Raw genomic sequence first — 20,259 nt, 5'->3', positions numbered from 1 at the left:
ATGTCATCTATTACTTGAGTTAAAGCTTCGAAATCAACCCTCTTCTTTTAATCCGTAATTTTTTTCTTTATACAATAATTAAATAATATAGGACAAAACATTAGTAAAATCGCTTAGCGTCTTTTGCTTGAAAGATCATGTCTTTTCATATATATATGTATTTTTTCATCTTGATTTACACTCTAACAGAGACTCCAGATCTCTCCGTGTACAATCTTGGAGAAATATTCATTGCCATTAATTCTTGGAATAACAATTTCGCAGCATATGGTATATGGATTTGATAAATGTTAGTCTTATTCTTACATGAACGACATTCGAATTGATTCTTCTTCAAATTAGCAATGACAGACATCAAACCACAAATACCACACACATGAACTCTAAATGCATCCGATGCTTCCATGAGTCTTTCTTTCAAGAAACCAGCAGCTCCATGAGCAATCATACAATCTCTTTCCATCTCTCCGAAACGTAATCCACCGTCCCTAGATCTACCCTCTACAGGCTGCCTTGTTAAAACTTGAACAGGGCCCCTTGCTCTTGCATGAATCTTATCATCCACCATATGTCTCAATCTTTGATAATAAGTTGGCCCAAAGAAAACTTGAGCCATCAATTTCTTACCGGTATGGCCATTATACATAACTTCAAATCCTCTTGATTGATATCCGTGCTCTCTCAAAAGCTTTGATATAGCCTCTGCTGTAACATCAGTGAAAGGAGATGCGTCACCCTCGAGACCTGATAACGATGAAACCTTAGATAATAAACATTCAATCAAATGAGCAACCGTCATACGAGAGGGGATGGCATGAGGATTAATGATCAAGTCCGGAACTATACCCTGACTCGTAAAAGGCATATCTTCATGTCTGTATGTGACACCGATAGTACCCTTCTGTCCATGTCTAGAAGCAAATTTGTCACCAATTTGAGGTACTTTAGTGGTCCGCATCCTAACCTTCACAAATTTGGCCCCATCACCATTAGTCGTTAGTAATACCTGATCGACAATACCTGATTCGGTACTTCTTAATGGTGTGGATGCGTCTCTTTTAGTGTGGTATTGCGTTCTCTGTCCTAATTCCTCCGTATCAGGTGGAATTGGTGTAGTTTTACCAATTATAATGTCTTCACCACTAACTCTAACGCCAGGTGCTATTAATCCATCATCGTCTAATTTCTCATAAGTACCATGCTTCAATCTCAAGGTATCCGAGCGCGATGGTTTTTCAAAAGTCTCCAACGCCTTCATACCTTGTCTCTTCTCCAAATCCATATAAGTTCTAAAAAACAAAGATCTGAACAATCCCCTATCAATTGACGATTGGTTCATGATCATAGAATCTTCTTGGTTATATCCAGAATAACATGCAATTGCAACGATCGCATTCTGACCGGCAGGTAATTCACGGAACTTCAAGTGCTCCATGGCTCTGGTGGTGGCCAAAGGCTTTTGAGGATAATATAATATATTAGCCATAGTATCCATTCTTACGGAGTAATTAGTCAAAAATACACCCATAGCCTGCTTACCCATAGCTGATTGATACGTATTACGAGGAGATTGATTATGGTCCGGAAAGGGAATGATGGATGCAGCAACACCCAATATCATTGACGGATGGATTTCACAATGCGTGAATGTATGACCCCTTCCGCTGTAGGAAGTTTTGATTCTCTTAGCAGGATCTAAATCATCCTCCATTTGTATTTCTGGGTTCATGGCTGCTTTATTTGACTCCAAATCTTCTGGTGTCATTGCAATCATAATCGTCTCCTCTTCTTCAGCATCAACATATTCGACAATACCTTCGTTTACAAGAGATGACCAAGTATAGTTTTCTGAGTCATCATCATATTCGTCATATTCAGAATTCATTAATTTATGAACATGCTCTTTCTTTAACTTCAATTCACCTTTTGTTTCTGAATCTTGATCATCATCAACAATAAACAAAGGACGATACACACGGCCTGCATCAGTAAATATTTTGAACTCCATCTCCCTGATATCTCTAATGATAGACACTTCTGGACTAATATCTCCTCTTCTTCTTAAATTACGAATTGTTTCGACTAATTGAGCCGGTTCTCTATGAGTACCAACCCACACTCCATTCACGAAAACTCTAGTGGAATCAGGTGCATTAGACGGAACGTAGTCTTCCAAAGGCTCCATACCCCATTCTTCCAAGAAGTATAATATTGGTTCGGAAGGTGTTCCCACAGAAATACATGTCATCAACGATAAATTTTTGACTAAACCACACGCTTGTCCCTCAGGGGTTTCAGCAGGACAGACAAGACCCCAATGAGTATTATGTAACTGTCTTGGCTTAGCAATTTTTCCATCACGACCAATTGGTGTATTTGTCCTTCTCAAATGAGATAAAGTAGAGGAATATGTGTAACGATTCAACACTTGTGATACACCTGCACGGGAGCTCATCGCTTTCTTCTGTTCACCCCAGTTACCGGTAGCAAGTGAATAACGCAAGCCATCTGTAATAGTCTGTGATTTGACCGCTAAAGTCAAATTGAATTCCTTGTCATTCTCGACGCACCTTTGCATATAATTATATATATCCTTGGTTAATTTTCGGAACAAAATACGAAACAAATTTGCCAACAAAGGACCGGCCAAATCTAATCTCTTTTTTCCAAAATGATCCCTGTCATCAGGTTCCTTTCTTTCCAAGGCACAAAGCAATAATCTATTAACCATATAACCCAAAAAGTAAGCCTTTCTGGTTTCAAAGCCTTCTTCCTGGGTGATATTAGGCAATAGTTCCTTCTGTAAGATATCTTTGGCGTATTGAATACGCTTTTCTCTTCTAATACCTAATACACCTCTTCTGCCAATAAAATCAAGCGCTATCTCACGTTCTTGGATGACAAAACCTTCCTCAACACATGGCTTTAACATTTCCAACATTTGCCAATCATTTGCATCATAGCAAATATGTTCTAGAATATCACCATCTGGAACAATACCCAAAGCTCTGAAAACAATCACGATCGGAATGTCTTCCTTGATATATGGAAGGGTAGCTTTTATTGTTCTCCCAGTAGAACCCTTTTCATCCCTTCCATAAAGTTTAATCTGCATTGAAGATATCAATCTGGAACCCTTTTCAAGAGCAGAACGAATTTCAGCTACGTGTGAAATAGGAGAGGGAGCTGCCTTTTTGAAAACCTGAACAATATTAGCAGCACTTCTTTCCTGAGCGATTAAAACCTTCTCAGAGCCATTGATAACAAAATATCCACCCATGTCATATGGACATTCTTTTAATTCATAGAACTCATGTTCGCCCAAGTCACGCAACATGCAAAACTTCGATCTCAACATTATGGGCACTTTACCTAAAAACACTTTCGTTTGAGGTTCTTCATCCTCGACTTTTTCTTCAACCCACTCTAGTTCGTTATCTTTTCTGTTGTTGTCGTCAGACTTCAAAACTTTCTTCGTCATGTCAACATACAAAGGAGACGAATATGTCAAGTTTCTTAATCTCGCTTCCTGAGGGAACATCGGATGTGTTGTACCATCGCCTTCAGTTTGAGTTGGCTTCGAAATATAAATCTTACCAAAGGTTATCTCATAACGTCTATTTTCATGATCAAACTCAGAGGTATGCTGAGCTGGTTGATCTAAGATTAAATGAGAATCCTCCCAAACCAATTCCTGGATTGTTGTCTCGATAAATTCATCAAAAGAATCAAGCTGCTGTGAAACTAAACCCTTCTCTTGAAAGAATGACGAAATAACCGTCCAACAGTCTTCTGGCGTGATGCCGTTGTCTTCCTCATCATACAAGTACTGATCACCAGCTGCCTGATCCTGCGACATAATCTGTTGAAATGGATAGGTGGTCGATATGGCAAGAGAGCTAGATATTCTACTGTTGCCTTCGTTATTTTATTAATTCAGCACTTTTTACCCGCTCGCATAGATATTACACAAAAAGAAATTTTCAAGTGAAAAATCAAATAGTATATCTGACGCTTACCGAGACCTCTAGTTGATCGTAAAACATTGACATAAGAGGGATCACTGCTACCATGAGTTTTGTCAGAAGGCTATGGAATGTTGGTAGAAGATCAATACATTACAAGGAGAACCCTAAGAATTATCCTGATATCCATATAAATGATGTTATACTTGACAAACCAAGATACGGATTCAGAAGACAAAGACCGCTGTTACTTTCAGAGTCAGTGCGTGACACTTTGTTCGTCACAGAAAGAATTAAAGAAATTTATGAAAAAGAGGGTAAGCCTGTTCCGATTAAGTACAGATCAGACAGTGATGCAATTGCAAGAAGAAATTATGAGAAGTACCAAGAAGAAGTAGCGACAGGTCAACCACATTTCAAGTTAGGAGAAAAGAGAATATTTTTACCTAAAGCCCGCATATGTTTGCTTCGTCCTAATGCTAAACACACGCCTTATCAAGCTAAATTTTTAGTTCCAAGAAATTTTAATAAAATGGATTTGAGAGATTATTTGTGGCATGTGTATGGTTTGAGAGCATTGAACGTTACCGTTCAATTGTTGCACGCAAGATTTACTAGGGGACCCGATGACCATGCTCGTTACAGGGGTCCTCAGTACAAGAAAATGACAATTGACATGGAGGAGCCTTTTTTTTGGCCAGAGGTTCCTGACAGTATCGTCAAGCAAGCAGAAGATCAGCAAGAAAATCAAATCAAAGCACTCAGTAGTAGGAATTCCTATGGCTCTGATAAACAAAAACCGAGTGATGCATTTGATGGATTATATAAGAAGCCAACTTTACCTGACTCGTTCATTCCATCCCGTGCTAGAGAGGAAGGTGAAATGAGAATCAGAAAATTGAAACAAAGAAATGAGTCTAAATCAGAAAGAGAAATGGTGTCTGAGTTCTTAGGACTTTAAATTGTAGTTTCTTATATATTTTAAGACATGTAAATATTTCAATAAATTAACGTTAATATGATAAAACGAGATTAGCATGAGAATGTTATATCAAACAAAAAGCTGGTGAATAAGTTTAAAACCAATATAGATCGAAGGTAAAATTAATATGAATTTCAATGCGCATACTAATGCATTGGTATACGTAAACTCATAAAAAGTGAATTGAAGCGTAGCTTCGCAAGTAGATAGAAGAACTGAATGAAGTAAAAAAAAAAATAGATCGACATAAAACCAACATCCACCGGAATAAAATAAATATCATATCTTATCATAAGAGCCATTACCATAACCAACCTTTCTTTACCGTTTCTTCTGAAGAACCTGTCTTTCTCTGTGTTACACCATCTTTCACTATTGGCTTATCTACTAAATCGTACTCTTCAACAACATCTTTATAGGAAGATGCTTCTGTCGCAGTAGTGGCGGTGGAAGTCGAGCCTCTAGTAATTCCATTCATATCAAATAAATATGATCTCAATGTATAAATTATACCATCATTAGCAGTTTGACCCTCTTCGGACTGGTCGGCAGACATAAAGCCCATCATTTTTAACGCATTTGAAAAACCAATACGATCGACACAACTGTTAAAGACCTTCTGGGGTTCGAAAGGCAATTTCGACAACACGTTTAGCTCTCCATCAAGCCATGGCTTGATAAACTTATAGTAAACAAAACCAGCACCATTATCTGTAAAATATGCCCACTCTTTCTCACGATTTATTTCAGAAATACCTGAAACTTTGGTGCTTGTGCTAAACATGGGTGAAATCAACCACAATGAAAACAAAAATTTAAAAAAAGAGTAGAATGGAACGATATACCTTAAAAACAACACCGATTCAACAACACTGCAAGACGCTGTTACCATCCAATATATAAGCCACTTTTGGATAGTCAACAAATGTGTCTGTAAGAGCTCTTCGTCCTTTCCAAGTTGTTCCGTATTATCACCGGTGGCCCTCTTGAGTAAAGCTTGAATTGGAACATTAAATCCTGCGATACTGATGTTTGAGGCACCCATCCTGCTAACAACTTTCGAATACTCCTCAAATGATTTATAAGAGGCAAATACAGGATATATAGTACACGCAATAGCGCTAAATAGTTTGACGTTAGTATTAAGCTCCGTGATGATCCTTAACGTAAATACCGAGATTAAAAAACTCTGAAGAACTTTTATGAACATGTTCAAATACATACTTTGCAATCTTAAATAAGCTAATCATACTCCTAGCGATCAATTAATTATTTCAATTTCTCCTATTCTTTTAAATTCAAATATGTTTAAGTTCTTCGTTATATTATATAAACTTTTGTGGAGCGATAAGATAATGACATAAAAGTGAGACTGGTTATGAGGCACTTATCTTGCCACTTTTTCTTACCTTTCTAATAAATTCAAGCGAATTATGGCATTATAAAAGCATCGAAGAAAACAATGGATCAATGGGTGGGTGGGTGATAATGTTAACGTATAGAATTTGGTCGTAATTTTATGTTTCTTGAAAGAGGATAAAATGATATTTATATAGGCTGCAATATTTGAGTATACAGTGCGTTCGGAAAAGAATTTGTCTTATGTGAATGTATACCCCATAGTCTTAAGTCGATGGTTCTACATGATTGATTAGTTCGTCTAGTATCGCTAAGGTTTCTTTTGGATTTGCTATCCAGACCGTACATGCACTTTGTCTAGCTCTGAAATCGTTTGCGCCTACACTAGCGAACTGGTCTCCGATGTGTAATGTTTCATGTTTGAGGATAGGGCACAAGTGATGATACGTTAAGTCTTTACACAAGAATCTTTGTAAAGATTCAACCCCTAAGCTTTTGTCTCCGATATCGACCCATACGTCTGAGCCCCCATTAAAAGCGCATATCTTAATATCATCATCAGAGCCCTTATTACGATTTCTCAATTTATGAAGCAAATCTTCCAGTCTTGCAGAGCATGATACAGCCATTTCCTCTAGTTGCTCCCTTAAGATTTTTTGGTTTTCGTTCGGTATTATTCCGATAGATCTTTCCTTTTTGATTACAATCGTTTTATCTTCCAAATTGAATTTTTTTTGAAGGTGCTTTAAGTGATAATAAATTGAGTCGACAATGGAACTTATAGTTTCACTATCCCAGCTCTTCATCAAGGGCAAATACCATTCTTTACCATCTATGAACTTGAGATTGCCAAGATCCGAGTCGTATCGGAATAAGTAATTAGATTCGCCGCCCATGACCAAAAGATTTTGTTTCTGTTTATCACTCAACTTTTTGGAGGTACGTATACCATCAACCAATCCTTTTAACCTTTCATAATACTTCGATGCTCCATTTTGCCCAGGATAGCCAGCAGCAGTAACCACACCCAAAAAAAATCCCATAGATAGAAGCTTAATTAGCTTCTCTGTTATTGGTGAATCAGAATTTAAAGATTCTCCATCTTCATATAGGGTCACATCACCATCAAATGTAATTAGTTTCAACTGTGTGTCTGTCAAATCCAGCTCCTTATACAAGTCGGCAAGGACTAATATTTGCGCCGCATTTAAAATGTGCCTAACATCATTGAAAGAAGGACTAACATACCTTCTACTCGAGATATGTCTTCTTGAATCCTCAATCAAAAAAGCTCTTTTCAAGGGCAATGACGTAAAAAACTTGCCGACAGATGGGACCATTTTTTGTAGCCTACTTTTAGCAAGGCCAATTGTGCTTTCATCACTCGCCCTTGAATGCTCAATAAGTAATTCCACATCACCAAATATTTCAAGATACCTTTTCCTACATTCATCCGCTATTTCTGTTTCCCGTGATTGACAATATTCCTCATACTCTTCGATAGTGCTGAACTGCTCACGATTCACTTTATAATTTTCGACGTCAGCATGCAATACAAACGGAACAGCTAGTAGCCCCTTAATCCACTCAATTAGCTCATCTCTACGATGGCTCTTCAAGGCGTATTCTACTCTATATCTCGACGTCATGGGGTTATAAAGTCAAGCCACGAGTCTTCAATAAAATCTAGTAATCTTAGATACCGAATTCGTCACATGATATGTATCTACAATCATTTTACTGTATATCATACATTAATACATCTAAGCCGGATTGATACTATATAATTGGGCTTATAAACCTTGTTGAGCTCTTCTTCTGTCTCTTTCTTCAGATATAGATAACTTAATACCTTTACCCTTTGGTAAGGAAATCCATGGCTTACCAGCTTCAGTACCGACAACAAAAACATTAGTTAATCTGGTGACGAAAGTGTTGTCAAGGGCATCCTTGATATGAACCAAGTCGAAACCACCCTCGTGTTTCTCTCTGTGGACAATAACACCAACTCTTCCCAAGTTACGACCACCAGTGACCATGACCAATCTACCAGTATCGAATTTGATGAAATCGGTGATCTTTCCAGTTGCCAAGTCAATCTTCACGGTATCGTTGGCTCTGATCAATGGGTCTGGGTATCTGATAGTTCTACCATCATGGGTAACAACGTAAGGGATACCTCTTTTACCCAATTGAACTTTTCTGACTTTACCTAACTTGTAAGAAGCTTCTTCAGCGGTAATTCTATGAACAGTAAATCTACCTTTGACATCATAAACCAATCTGAAGTTCTCATTGGTAGCCTCCAAGGAAATCACATCCATAAAGCCAGCTGGGAAAGTAGAGTCAGTCCTAACCTTACCATCAACTTTAACATGCTCTTGCATCATGATAGCTTTAACTTCTCTACCATTTAAAGCATACTTAAGTCTATTCCTTAAGAAGATAACCAATGGTAAAGATTCTCTTAATTTATGAGGACCTTGAGATGGTCTTGGTGCGTAGGTTCCGGACAATTTGTCCAACATCCAGTGATGTGGAGCTGCCAATCTCTTCAAGTGCTTCTTTCTATAACTATGTTAGTAAATCGCATCTAAGGTGTAAACCCAAGAGTAGAAATAGAGTCATGATCGCGTCAAAGTTCGATAGCAGTTTTCAGAAAATGGTACAACGGCAGAAAACGATAATAACATCAACGACAAGAAGATCGATTCACATTACTATCTCCACTCAAGCCTGACCCTTTCATACTAAAAGTATCAATCCTGACGAATTATCATGACAAGGCTCCCCTCCGATCTTCTAAAAGAAGATGGTAGCCATCTTTAGCTCGTAGACCAGCTACTGCTTGAGATGGTGTTTCTCCTTATTGGGTACTCCATTTGTGCCTCATTAATCTCTCACTCCAATGGGATCAAGATCAAACTAGACTTACGGGCCTCTTGCCATTTTTTGATAATTCTAATAAAGTTTTAGTGATGTAAAAAGAAAAAGTGAAGAAAATGAAGAGTATGAAAAAATTTTTCATCGCACAAGTTAGGAGAACGAAATGGAAATGCCAAAAAAAATCACGTGATGGTGCTTCTATCCACCCTACGATCTTACATAACTGACGGTATTGAATATATATATATATATATGCTTAGATCTGAAAACATAAATAAACGACATGGGAAGATAATGTGTAGAATACACTTATAGGCATCAAGCCGGCTTATAAGATTTTCTTTGTTTGCTTATAGTAACGAATCGAACATGATAAGATCTCATTGACAGAGACTTGCATCTTCTCCAACTCTATCCAAGCTGAAGCTTCAAATGTAATCATATCCCATGTAACTGTATGTGTATGTACAGTTAATTCAAAGTATTTTGTTATCGTATATGAAGAAAGATTAAATTACTTTACCATTGGGGTCTTCAGGTTGCCTCTTGGAGTGGAGAGCAGCGCCATGACCGAAGGAAGAGTTTGAATCTACACCGCCATTTTCTGTAGCCGGTGGAGGTGTATGAATTAAAAGTCTTTCAGCTCTGGATCTTTGAGTCTCTTTTTCAACCTCTGCTCCAGTCATAACTTTGATCCAGTCAACGTTAAGAGAGTAAGGGCCGTACTGCTTATCCAACAAGCCAACTCCGAGAGTCTTTATTTCAGACTTGTTAAGTTCACTTCCATCTTGAATCACCCCCCAGTTAGTCATCACAAAATCATTTAAAGGAATGACAACTGTCTCCCACTCCCCTGGATGGCTCAAGAAAAGTCTGTGTTGAAATAAATCTGTAACCAATGGAGTATTGGCTTGAATGTTAACTAAATATTTCCGACGATCTCCTTTCACCCTCATGACTAACGACGATAAATTGGACCAATCCCAGTAGCTATCACCAGATAACCAAGATTCTTTCTGGTCCTTTGTCCTGAACATAGCATAGCCAGATCGAGTGACTTCTGGTTTGTCTTTAGGTAAATCCAAACTCAAATAGCCATGAAAGTGCCCAGTATGGGTTACAGGATCGATATCAAAATTGACTGTGGAAAACCCTCCCATTTCTTTATCGCACCTTGTCATGATCATGTCCAAAGAACGTTCTGGTTCATTTCTGAAGTCCAAAATTGTGTCAACGGGCTTCGCCAACTCCGAATGCCTAGTGAAAAGACGACTGAAAGTTGACTTCAATCCCAAAGTTCTCAATGACATTCTCCTGCTAGTTGGTAACAGAATTATTGTAATCTGGGAAAAAAAAAAATTTTTGGACAAATTCCTGGTAAATCGGACTACTCGGACTTAATAGTAAGAGGATTAGTTTCCTGCTCTTTTAAATGAATATATAGTTTCCTGCCCCGACTGTACAATGGTAATCAGCGATTCCACTTGCGTTTTGGATTTAAAGTATCGTTAATTGATTCGTGCTTTTTCGATCGCACAAGGGAATCGCCTTACTTAAATTATGATAATTATCTGTCAAGTAGATTTGCAGGATTATATGTGGAGAATTGGTGTTCCCCCGTAACTATGTGCTTGAGATTGCGGACCGAGAATGCTTGATTAATGGGATTAGGAATTTTTCAGCCGGGGTACAAATCATTGGAAGCGATAAACCCCACAATTTTCTTGCTTTATCTGAGTCAGCCCTACGATGTACAGGGGGTCATTCGCTTTCCAGTATGGACTAAAAGCTTAATTGTAATATACCTACATATTAAAGGGGGAGTCTTTAATCTCACTGGAAAACTACATCAAGATTATTCTACCTTTTACGTATCTAATGTTGAGCAATTACTGATTTAACATTCTCAGTAGCAAAATTCTTTCACTTTTTTATTATTTTCTTGACATCATGCCTTCTGAATTGGCAATCTCTATGATTTTTAATAGGAGAAATTTGGACCACAAAGTGAGCGGACTTTGCCCGCATTGTGGCTGCGATTAGCCCAAACTTCCTTCTGGAGGGGTTCGGTTCGGACAATGCGAATCTTTTTAAAAGAGATGAATACAACTCTAGGTTTAGTTCCAAGCTCTTCCCCACTAATAATAATTGCTAAAGGGGTCAATGAAAAGCTAATGATTTACTGAACAAACGCAGCAAGGGAAAAAAAATACAGTTGCATGAAATATTACTCCGATACCGGGAATCGAACCCGGATCTGCTCGGTGAGAGCGAACCGTGCTAGCCATTACACTATATCGGACTGTTTATAAAATTTTCTGAAGTAGCTATACTGATTATAGCACTTCCAAGCCGAAAAACTTTTTGTGGTAAGGTTCTCACTCTCATGTATGCCGCAATTTAGTTGTTGCTCGAAGTCTTGTTCATCGTTAACATAGTCATCAGGATTGCGTGTACGCAGAAACTACGTGAACTTTCTCTCTTTAACGTAAGTGATGTCATCCATATCTACCTATGCTGCGATCAGATTGTAATTTTTGTCAATTAATGAACCTTTTCACAAAAATTTAAGATAATAAAAAAATCATATGCTTCAATGGCTTAAGCCAAACTTAAAAAGGGCCCTCAAAGGGCACTTAGTAATTAAAATTGGGGTTTTGTAGAGTGATATAAGAACTATACTTTAGTAGATGAACAATTATTAGTCTCTGTTTTCCTATATTTTATATCTGTTGATAGGTTGCAATTTACTACATTTATCAGAATAAAAAATGAAGACACTTGAAATTCACAACATTTAATGAGAGCTACGATATAGAAACACATTGAACATGCGGGATCTTCTGTAACATAAGAAACGTTTCTGGAAGAAGATCATGGAAATAATAAAATATGCAAATTTAATAGCTGGCAGGTGATTTCTATTTTGGAAGAAAATATTATAGCTTCTGGTGCATTAGTATATACTTACCGATAAGTAGGAACACAAAACCACAATTCCCAATGCAAAGACGATGCTTTGGTGTCTCAGTGAAAAGCCTCGTTTTGCGACGAGCGGCTGAAAAGCTTAGGCATATCTGTTAATAATGATCAGACTGCTAAGAAGAATCTCTACAGTAGCTCTGAAATGGTATAGCATATATTATAGGCATAAAGTTCTGTATCCAAGTCAAAGCTAGGAGGATCCGTAGTTGCTTAATGCACACCGATTGGACCCTTTACACTTTAACAAAAATGGGTTTTTAGAATTAAACGCTTCTATCCTACTTCTTACAATTCTGAACATAGCTACGTTGCTGTATGCACTTAGTTGAAAGTAATATGACATCTATCTTCTAATTATGTCTATAACCAGCACACATGTGTTCGCTGTTATGTCAAAATTGCATATCGGATTATATACACGAAAAGTGCTTGACCTGGGTTCAGTAGACGCACTGTCGTTTATATTTTTTAACAAAGAAATGATAAACAGCAAGCATTACGCTATGTGATAGAATGTTTCCAGTATGAATCTAGGCTCGTGTTTATTTTTCAGTGAATTATAGTCATTTGTTGCGCCAATAATATTTATTTATTGTAGTATTAATCGGGTAGCAACTTGCGGCTGACCATAGATGCAGGGTGAAATTGTGGTCTGTTCTGCTCTCTCTAAGTCACATTCAAATTATCATTTCAGCAAGTAATTTGTAACATTCACTTTGAATGACAAGAGGGTCAATATGAGTCACAATATTACAGCACCACCAAACTATGCTCCTCCACAGCAAGATAGTGTGTATCATGTACAGCCAGATCTAGAAAATGCAGACTTTAATGAGAAGCCGCAACCATCTAAGGACTTCGATGACTCCTTTAAAATAAACAAGCCAAAGTTCAATGATTGGCCGTTTACAATATTCTTTATTTTGACTGTGTTTGGATTCATTGCCATAGCAGGTATTACGTTGAATGCTTTGCGAGAGACTTACCATAATCAAGGTTCTTCTATTTATGGCTCAAGTAATAACTTCACTTTGAACACAAACACCGTTATCTTATTTGGTTTCATAGTGGTAGTGTCGGTCGTTCTCTCAATTGCAATCATTATGTTTGCGAGATTAGCTGCAAGAGTCTTTATTATTACGGGCTTAATTTTGAATATTGTCTTGGGACTTGGAACTTGCATTTTCTACTTTGTCGAGCATTACTATTCAGCTGCAGTTGTGTTTTTGATATTCACTTTGTTTACAGCCTGGTGTTACTGGGGTGCTAGAAGTAGAATTCCTTTCAGTGCTACAGTCTTGGAAATCGTAATTGATGTCATGAGAAGATATCCTTCAACCTTACTTACATCATTGATTGGTACCATCGTTTCCGGGTTGTTTGGTGTTCTATTTTCAGTAGTTATCGTTGCTACGTATGTCAAGTATGAACCTAATTCTGACAATGACGGGTGTTCTGTTGGTGGTGGTAGTTGTTCAAATTCAAAGTTAATTGGTGTCCTAGTATTTGTTTTCTTCGCAGGCTACTATATTTCAGAGGTTATCAGAAATATAATCCATGTCGTAATTGCTGGTATATATGGTACTTGGTATTATTTAGCCGGGTCTGATCAAGGTGAGCCAAGACATCCAGCGTTAGCATCTTTAAGGAGAGCCATGACATATTGCTTTGGTTCTATATGCTTTGGTTCTTTAATAGTGTCCTTGATACAACTCCTTAGGGCCCTCATCAGTTCGCTAAAATCCAATGCATTTAGCAGCGGGGATTATTGTGCTGGCTGCGGATTCTTGATATTAGATTTCATCATAAGTCTAATAGATTGGATGGTTCGCTACTTTAACCATTATGCTTATTGTTATGTTGCGTTATACGGAAAGAGCTACGTGAAGTCTGCTAGAGACACATTTGATCTACTTCGCTTTAAGGGAATGGACGCTTTGATCAATGATTGTTTCATAGGAACATCCTTGAACTTGTATTCATTATTTGTCGGTTATGTTACTGCTTTATTAGCTTGGTTTTATCTCAAATTTACCAAGCCAGAGTACAATTCACTGGGTAATTACTATGCACCTGTTGTTGCCTTTGGATTTTTGATATCAGGTCAAATTACACGTGTATCCTTGGTTGTAATTGAATCAGGTGTTTCTTCCTTCTTTGTTGCATTAGCCAAAGATCCTGAGGTATTCCAAATGACCAATAGAGATAGATTTGATGAAATTTTTAGAAATTATCCTCAAGTCATGCAAAAGCTCACTTCAGAGCATTAGATTATGCTTAAAATTCAATCTTCAGCATCTATATATAACTTCTTAAATTACAGATTAATTGTTTTAATATAATGTTTTATGGTACTATTATAGGAAGTATCTGCATAGTGCGAACATAAATTAATGAGATTAGTTTTAAATACAGATTAATACTTAGAGTATCAAAGTAAAGTAAGGATGCTAACGTTGGCAATAGGGGATTTATACATCCCAGAGAGAGCTGTCAGCTTGCCTTCCAAGTTTCGTAAATTACTTTGTCCCAATCCTAACTCAATTCCTACGAATAGTAAGATATCGAAAGTGATTTGTGTGGGCAACATCACCAATTCTATAGAAACGTTGACCTTTTTGAATAGCTTATCACCTTCATTTCATATAGTCAAGGGTGAGTTTGATGATAGCGAAATTTTACTGCAACAGTTGAATGTTCTTAAAGGAGATAGTCATATTCCGAATCATCAGACCATTATACAAGATAATTTGAAAATTGGATTTACAAATGGGTACCAGATTGTGCCAAAAAATGACCCACTCTCACTTCTGGCACTTGCAAGAGACTTAGATGTTGATATATTGATTTGGGGTGGTACCCATAAGGTCGAAGCTTACACTTTGGACGGTAAATTTTTTGTCAATCCTGGAAGTGCTACGGGTGCTACGAGTTTTGAATGGCCCGACGAAGAAGACGATGACGACGACGAAGAAGAAGAAGAAGAAGAAGAAGAAGAAGAAGAAGAAGAAGAAGAAGAAGAAGAAAAAGAAGAAGCAGAAAAAGAAAAAGAAGAAAAAGAAAAAGAAGAAAAAGAAAAAGAAAAAGAAGAAGAAGAAGAAGAGAAGGTGGAAGAGGAGGATGTTAAGGATAAAGAAAAAGAGGACGATGGAAAAAACAATGAAGTCAATGACCTGAGGAGCGAGAATGACAGGGAAGAAGCTAAGATAGAAACCGACTCGACAATGGGCAAGAAGAAAACCGAAGAGACAAAAGAAGAGAATGAAAACGACGATGGTGAGTCAAAGAATCGAAACACGAATGATTCCAGTAATAGTGCAGACAATAATGAAACCAAATTAGACGATAATGAACCAAAAGTCGAGACTGAATCTCAAATTAAACACGACGACGACGAAATCAACGCAGACGAATTAGCTGAAGCGATCGAGCTTTCATCCTCTGTTCCATCATTTTGCTTGCTAGATACTTCTGGTTCAACTTGCACGCTTTACATATACACTTATATAAATGACGAAGTTAAGGTGGATAAAATCGTTTATCAAAAAGAATAACGTATATTAAATATTAGTAATGCAAAGATTATGCTTGTACTGATGAATAATGTAAGACAAACTCTTTTCTTATTTTCTCCCAATTATGAGGATCGAAAAAAATGTATACACCCTTCTCCACGTCCTGACTTATTAAGACAGGCTCCACATTGCTATCTTTGGTTAACCAGACTTGGATATCCTTGTGGTACCTCCAATTTCTTGCTACTAGTTCTCTCGCAGCGTATTCTTGTAAAGTATCTCTTGGCTTCATGTAAAATATATAGAATAACGTTTCGTCCGTGAAGGATTGAATTTTTGTATCACAGGGTCCCGGAGGTGGGGATATGTTTGACTGCTGTATTGACTTAGGAATCGAAAAATATGGCTCCACGTCTGACCTGGATGTCTCTGACCAAGGAGAGGCTAAATTTTTCAATATATGGGAGTCATCTGATAAGTCCAAGCCGAATCTTCTTATATCTTGACCTATACCAAAGGCAGTGTGATCTGATTGATCCATTCTTATTAAAGATGACAAACCCTTTAAGCCAAATTTGTCCATTTCTTCATTTGTTGCATCCTGTCGTGAGCTTCCACTATTATTAGATAAACCAGGAGGTAATATCGCTTTAGCTGTTAGTAACGAATTGGTAACATATTTATTAACAAAATAGTAGACTTACCCATTTTTACCTATTGACCGAAAGTTTTCTAGACTTAAATTCACTTTTGTTCTCAGACACCAAATGCTTCAATATATCAGAAATAACTAGTCTTAAAATTTCTATCTTGAAGATGTAAGCTCGATAAATGTCTAATGAATTAACGACTAGAACTTGACTTTTATCGATGCAGGTATTTTACTATCACGTGCCTCAATATTTTCTACATCTACGCTCTGTGATGAGATAGGAAAAAGAGAAGAATATAATCTTAAGCAACATCATTTTGTTAAGACATTAGGGCCCAAGGCAATCCCATATAATGAGTCGAAGATATTACCCAAATATTTTGATAACAGGAACTCCAGGTTGCGGAAAAACTTCTCATTCTGAGAGCTTGAGCTCTCAATTAGCGAAGCCCTATAAGCATTTCTCCATCAGCGATATTGCAAAGAGCAGAGATTGTATAGAGGGGTACGATGAAAAGCTAGATACTTCAGTGGTGGATGAGAACAGATTGTTAGACAGCTTGGAGAATGATTTGCGAGAAGGGGGCATCATAATAGATTGGCATTGCTGCGATATTTTTCCTGAAAGGTTAATAGATTTGGTTGTAGTGCTAAGGACTGATAATAACTTATTATATGAAAGGATGAAGAAAAGGGGCTACAAAGATAACAAAATCCAGGAAAATCTTGATTGTGAAATCATGGAAGTGATTTTACAAGAGGCTAGAGATGCATACAGATCTGACATAGTGGTGGAACTTCAATCAAACTGTGTCGAAGAAATGGAGGAGAACATTGACCGAATCTCAGCGTGGGTCGCAAATTGGAAAAAGGATCATAAGAATGGTGAGAGTAATGAGTTACAAGGCTCAGAAAGTGGTAGTGAAAGTGATGATGCGTCCGTTGATGAAATTAGTGATGAATCTGATGACGACCATGAGTCAAATACTAATACCGAAAGTACATAAAGATTCAACTGAATTCATAATTTATTCATAAACTAATATACACGTTAACTATTGCGATAGTTTGTCTAAAATAAATGCAAAAATATCCGTCTAACGAAATAAAGCAAAGCTAAGATCAAAGAGAATATTGCAATGTAGTACCCCCTAGTGGCAATGATGTAGGACCACTTTTTGGTTATTTTAACCAAATTGTGTTTTTCAATTTCAGAGATACATCTCGAATTCTGCGCAAATATGTACTTTGACTCTTCGATGATGTCTAACTTCTGAGCTTCCGTGAGATTATTTCTAGTCAAAAGTTCATAATCTCTCTTGTATATCATTCTCAACAAAGACTCATCAGCCACATCGAAAATAAACATATTAGCACCCAACTTTATTACATCTTCGTGTTTTAATCCATCCTTGTGCGGGAACAATCCAGTGGCTTTGGAGACAGAAGACCTCAAAACTTTACCACCAGCAAATAACGCCAAGTACATGACATGCATATATGCTAACAAAAGATAAGGTTTTTCTTTCGTAACAGTCTCGATATGGTTTACAAATTTGATTTGTTCTGGCATGACGGGGTTCATAAATTTTTTCCTGTCGTCATCATAATAGAACAACAAGTCTGTTTCACACTTTTCCGTTCTGGCTACTTCAGGCTTCCATATTTGTTTCAAAATCAGGGACCATTCATTATTAGCGTTCACTTGATCATTCAAACACCTTTCAATGGTTGAGAAAACGTGATAAAAACTTTGAACGCCTTGACGATAAATTTTTGGATCTCTCAATGCGATGGCTAATTTCAAAGCCATCTGCTTATTAACTTTGTCGTGGCATTCCTTTGTATTAGCATTTATTCTGTTTGCTAAGGCACCAACATCCGTTTTAGCTGGTAAAATCTCATGTTGGCTAAGTTTAGTGGTAGCACCTACACTTTGTATTGTCAGCATGCTTAACTTTTCGCTATTTCTCCTAGAAATTAAAACTCCTCTTATTTTTTCTCTTTGTAAGGAGCTCAAAGGGAAATAATATGATTTTTTGGTGTGTTGCAGAACTTCATTACTTGTGGTGCTTTATCAAGTATACTTATACATACAAATAGCGATATGTCCGAGACAAGAATATTTTGCTTTGTGTCACATAAAGGAGATATCGGTAATTTGATACTTCAACATCGATAACGGAAAAGCTAAGGGAAGCTCAGAGCTTAGGCTCAAGAGAAGCGATTCGGTCAAACAAACAAAGAAATATTTATAAGTCATGACACCCCCCAGTTTATAATTTTATTTTCCTTGTTTTGATACCAACGTTAGCCGAAGCTATTGGTACTATAACTGACAACAATAGTGACATAGTTCTACTAAGATCACGGCACCAAAATTTGGTTGGATAATTGGACAGTGTCTGGGGCAATATCACTGTGTGCCACGAAGATAATCAGTTATTGGTGTATTTAGCTGATCGAATTGTAGGTAGCGAAGATAATGTCACTTATACGATAATTAGTGCTCAGGTACCAGATTACAATTTTGTGATAGGTTATGCAGAAGATCAAATGCTCCAGAAGATTGTGAAGATATATTCGGGAGCAACAATTTGGAACGATCTAATATGGCAAGCGTCTATTATTCTGATCAGAGAATCCAAGATATAGTTAATGGGCTAAACAGATTCAGTGTAAATAATTACGACACTCATAACCTTGACACTAGTAACAATGAATTGGCAGAAGGGATTTAGTAGAGGGATATGTGTATTTTCATTCAGAGAGGGTGACAAAACGTTCCCAAATGCTAGCATATGGTAGAGGGCCTTGGAGTTTGTTATACGTTGTGGGATAATCACCTGCGTTCTTCTTGGGTTCATAATGCCAGGTGTAAGAAAGTGATTAAGATACACTTCTGGCATCATGCTTGCAAAAAAGGAGATGAGATGACAAGTGGTACAGGATAAAACCTAATCATTGTGAGGTTTATAAAGAGTTCTGAACGGTTGTTATAAAGGGCTACTATTTTACTTAGGTGATTCCTATTGAACACTTGACCACTCTAGGCTTATCTATGGAGTACCACTACCCAGAATCCCTGGTAGTATGTAATCTTCTACTATTGGGAATAAATATATCGCGCTTCTATATTTTTGCAACTCTGTTTCAGAGATGTTTTGCAATACTCTTCAGTTGTGATACCTATAATAGTGATCCCTAACGCTTCGTATTCTATTTTAATGGAAAGTAAATAGACGGACAGTCTTGAGGAATGCGTATAATAAAGATTTTGTTGGAAGAACTTATTATGGCTATCTGAGACAAATGCAACAATATGAACATAGTCTCGGAAGCTATAACAGGCCCATTAAATTGTATAATTAATTGAAAGCCAACCTTGACTTATAGTACAGAGGGAAGAGTTGCCGTTCTGGGAAAGTTCAAATCCTGGCAAGCAGTTGATGAGAGTGCACAGCTAAGTTTCCTTGATTTCACTTCTTCAATAATTATATACAGGATACACAAGTTCAAGTTTTTTTCTTTCATGTATTTATCAAGGTGATGTAGGATATAGGAAATTAGACTGGAAAACTATGAAGGATATATGAAGTATGTCTTTAAGAAGGTTTAGTAGCTTTTCAATTTTACAGCATAAATTACTGAGTAAGCGCTTCACGGAAGCACTCTCGTTGGAAGAGTTCCTTTTTAGAAAGAAGGTTTTAGAAACTTATAAAGAAGCAATGAGATTATGCTATAAAAGTCACGAGAAAGATGATTTAACAACTTTTCTAAGAGATGAATTTAAATTGAATGCACAGCAAAAAGATTTGACATACCGGAAGTACTTATTCAGTATGGGCATTCAGAGAATCGACCAATTGACTTATTTACTAGGAGACAATAATAAAAGTAAATGAGTTCTATTTT

The 20,259-nt window shown here is 37.1% G+C and overlaps 12 protein-coding genes across 12 annotated transcripts; 5 read left to right on the top strand and 7 right to left on the bottom strand.

Moving 5' to 3' along the window:
* Positions 1-175: 175 nt before the first annotated feature.
* On the bottom strand, positions 176-3,859 carry PRCAT00000936001 (DNA-directed RNA polymerase II subunit RPB2; the record flags this gene model as incomplete). The annotated part of the gene is made up of 1 exon (XM_062956862.1): positions 176-3,859. The coding sequence occupies one exon, from the start codon at positions 3,857-3,859 to the stop codon at positions 176-178; it is 3,684 nt and encodes a 1,227-aa protein (XP_062807761.1).
* A 212-nt stretch (positions 3,860-4,071) lies between these two features.
* On the top strand, positions 4,072-4,926 carry MRP20 (mitochondrial 54S ribosomal protein uL23m; the record flags this gene model as incomplete). Its single annotated transcript, XM_062956861.1, has 1 exon — positions 4,072-4,926. One exon carries the CDS (start codon positions 4,072-4,074, stop codon positions 4,924-4,926), a length of 855 nt encoding a protein of 284 aa, XP_062807760.1.
* Positions 4,927-5,248: 322 nt separating this feature from the next.
* PRCAT00000934001 (uncharacterized protein) lies at positions 5,249-6,197 on the bottom strand (the record flags this gene model as incomplete). The annotated part of the gene is made up of 2 exons (XM_062956860.1): positions 5,249-6,068; positions 6,172-6,197. 2 exons carry the CDS (start codon positions 6,195-6,197, stop codon positions 5,249-5,251), a joined length of 846 nt encoding a protein of 281 aa, XP_062807759.1.
* A 375-nt stretch (positions 6,198-6,572) lies between these two features.
* On the bottom strand, positions 6,573-7,955 carry ISN1 (IMP 5'-nucleotidase; the record flags this gene model as incomplete). The annotated part of the gene is made up of 1 exon (XM_062956859.1): positions 6,573-7,955. One exon carries the CDS (start codon positions 7,953-7,955, stop codon positions 6,573-6,575), a length of 1,383 nt encoding a protein of 460 aa, XP_062807758.1.
* Positions 7,956-8,099: 144 nt separating this feature from the next.
* On the bottom strand, positions 8,100-8,834 carry RPS42 (40S ribosomal protein eS4; the record flags this gene model as incomplete). The annotated part of the gene is made up of 1 exon (XM_062956858.1): positions 8,100-8,834. The coding sequence occupies one exon, from the start codon at positions 8,832-8,834 to the stop codon at positions 8,100-8,102; it is 735 nt and encodes a 244-aa protein (XP_062807757.1).
* Positions 8,835-9,701: 867 nt separating this feature from the next.
* Positions 9,702-10,502, bottom strand: PRCAT00000931001 (uncharacterized protein; the record flags this gene model as incomplete). The annotated part of the gene is made up of 1 exon (XM_062956857.1): positions 9,702-10,502. One exon carries the CDS (start codon positions 10,500-10,502, stop codon positions 9,702-9,704), a length of 801 nt encoding a protein of 266 aa, XP_062807756.1.
* A 2,412-nt stretch (positions 10,503-12,914) lies between these two features.
* On the top strand, positions 12,915-14,447 carry PRCAT00000930001 (uncharacterized protein; the record flags this gene model as incomplete). Its single annotated transcript, XM_062956854.1, has 1 exon — positions 12,915-14,447. One exon carries the CDS (start codon positions 12,915-12,917, stop codon positions 14,445-14,447), a length of 1,533 nt encoding a protein of 510 aa, XP_062807755.1.
* A 177-nt stretch (positions 14,448-14,624) lies between these two features.
* Positions 14,625-15,731, top strand: PRCAT00000929001 (retromer subunit; the record flags this gene model as incomplete). The annotated part of the gene is made up of 1 exon (XM_062956853.1): positions 14,625-15,731. The coding sequence occupies one exon, from the start codon at positions 14,625-14,627 to the stop codon at positions 15,729-15,731; it is 1,107 nt and encodes a 368-aa protein (XP_062807754.1).
* Positions 15,732-15,759: 28 nt separating this feature from the next.
* Positions 15,760-16,275, bottom strand: PRCAT00000928001 (CCR4-NOT core subunit; the record flags this gene model as incomplete). The annotated part of the gene is made up of 1 exon (XM_062956852.1): positions 15,760-16,275. One exon carries the CDS (start codon positions 16,273-16,275, stop codon positions 15,760-15,762), a length of 516 nt encoding a protein of 171 aa, XP_062807753.1.
* A 422-nt stretch (positions 16,276-16,697) lies between these two features.
* On the top strand, positions 16,698-17,351 carry HBR1 (nucleoside-triphosphatase; the record flags this gene model as incomplete). Its single annotated transcript, XM_062956851.1, has 1 exon — positions 16,698-17,351. One exon carries the CDS (start codon positions 16,698-16,700, stop codon positions 17,349-17,351), a length of 654 nt encoding a protein of 217 aa, XP_062807752.1.
* A 65-nt stretch (positions 17,352-17,416) lies between these two features.
* HMX1 (Hmx1p) lies at positions 17,417-18,295 on the bottom strand (the record flags this gene model as incomplete). The annotated part of the gene is made up of 1 exon (XM_062956850.1): positions 17,417-18,295. One exon carries the CDS (start codon positions 18,293-18,295, stop codon positions 17,417-17,419), a length of 879 nt encoding a protein of 292 aa, XP_062807751.1.
* Positions 18,296-19,943: 1,648 nt separating this feature from the next.
* Positions 19,944-20,249, top strand: PRCAT00000925001 (uncharacterized protein; the record flags this gene model as incomplete). Its single annotated transcript, XM_062956849.1, has 1 exon — positions 19,944-20,249. One exon carries the CDS (start codon positions 19,944-19,946, stop codon positions 20,247-20,249), a length of 306 nt encoding a protein of 101 aa, XP_062807750.1.
* Positions 20,250-20,259: the final 10 nt, after the last annotated feature.

The sequence above is a fragment of the Priceomyces carsonii genome (assembly GCF_900007245.1).
Source record: "Priceomyces carsonii strain CBS4050 genome assembly, scaffold: Debaryomyces_carsonii_scaffold_1, whole genome shotgun sequence".
Classification (NCBI taxonomy): domain Eukaryota; kingdom Fungi; phylum Ascomycota; class Pichiomycetes; order Serinales; family Debaryomycetaceae; genus Priceomyces; species Priceomyces carsonii.
This window is presented reverse-complemented; position numbering and strand designations above follow the sequence as displayed.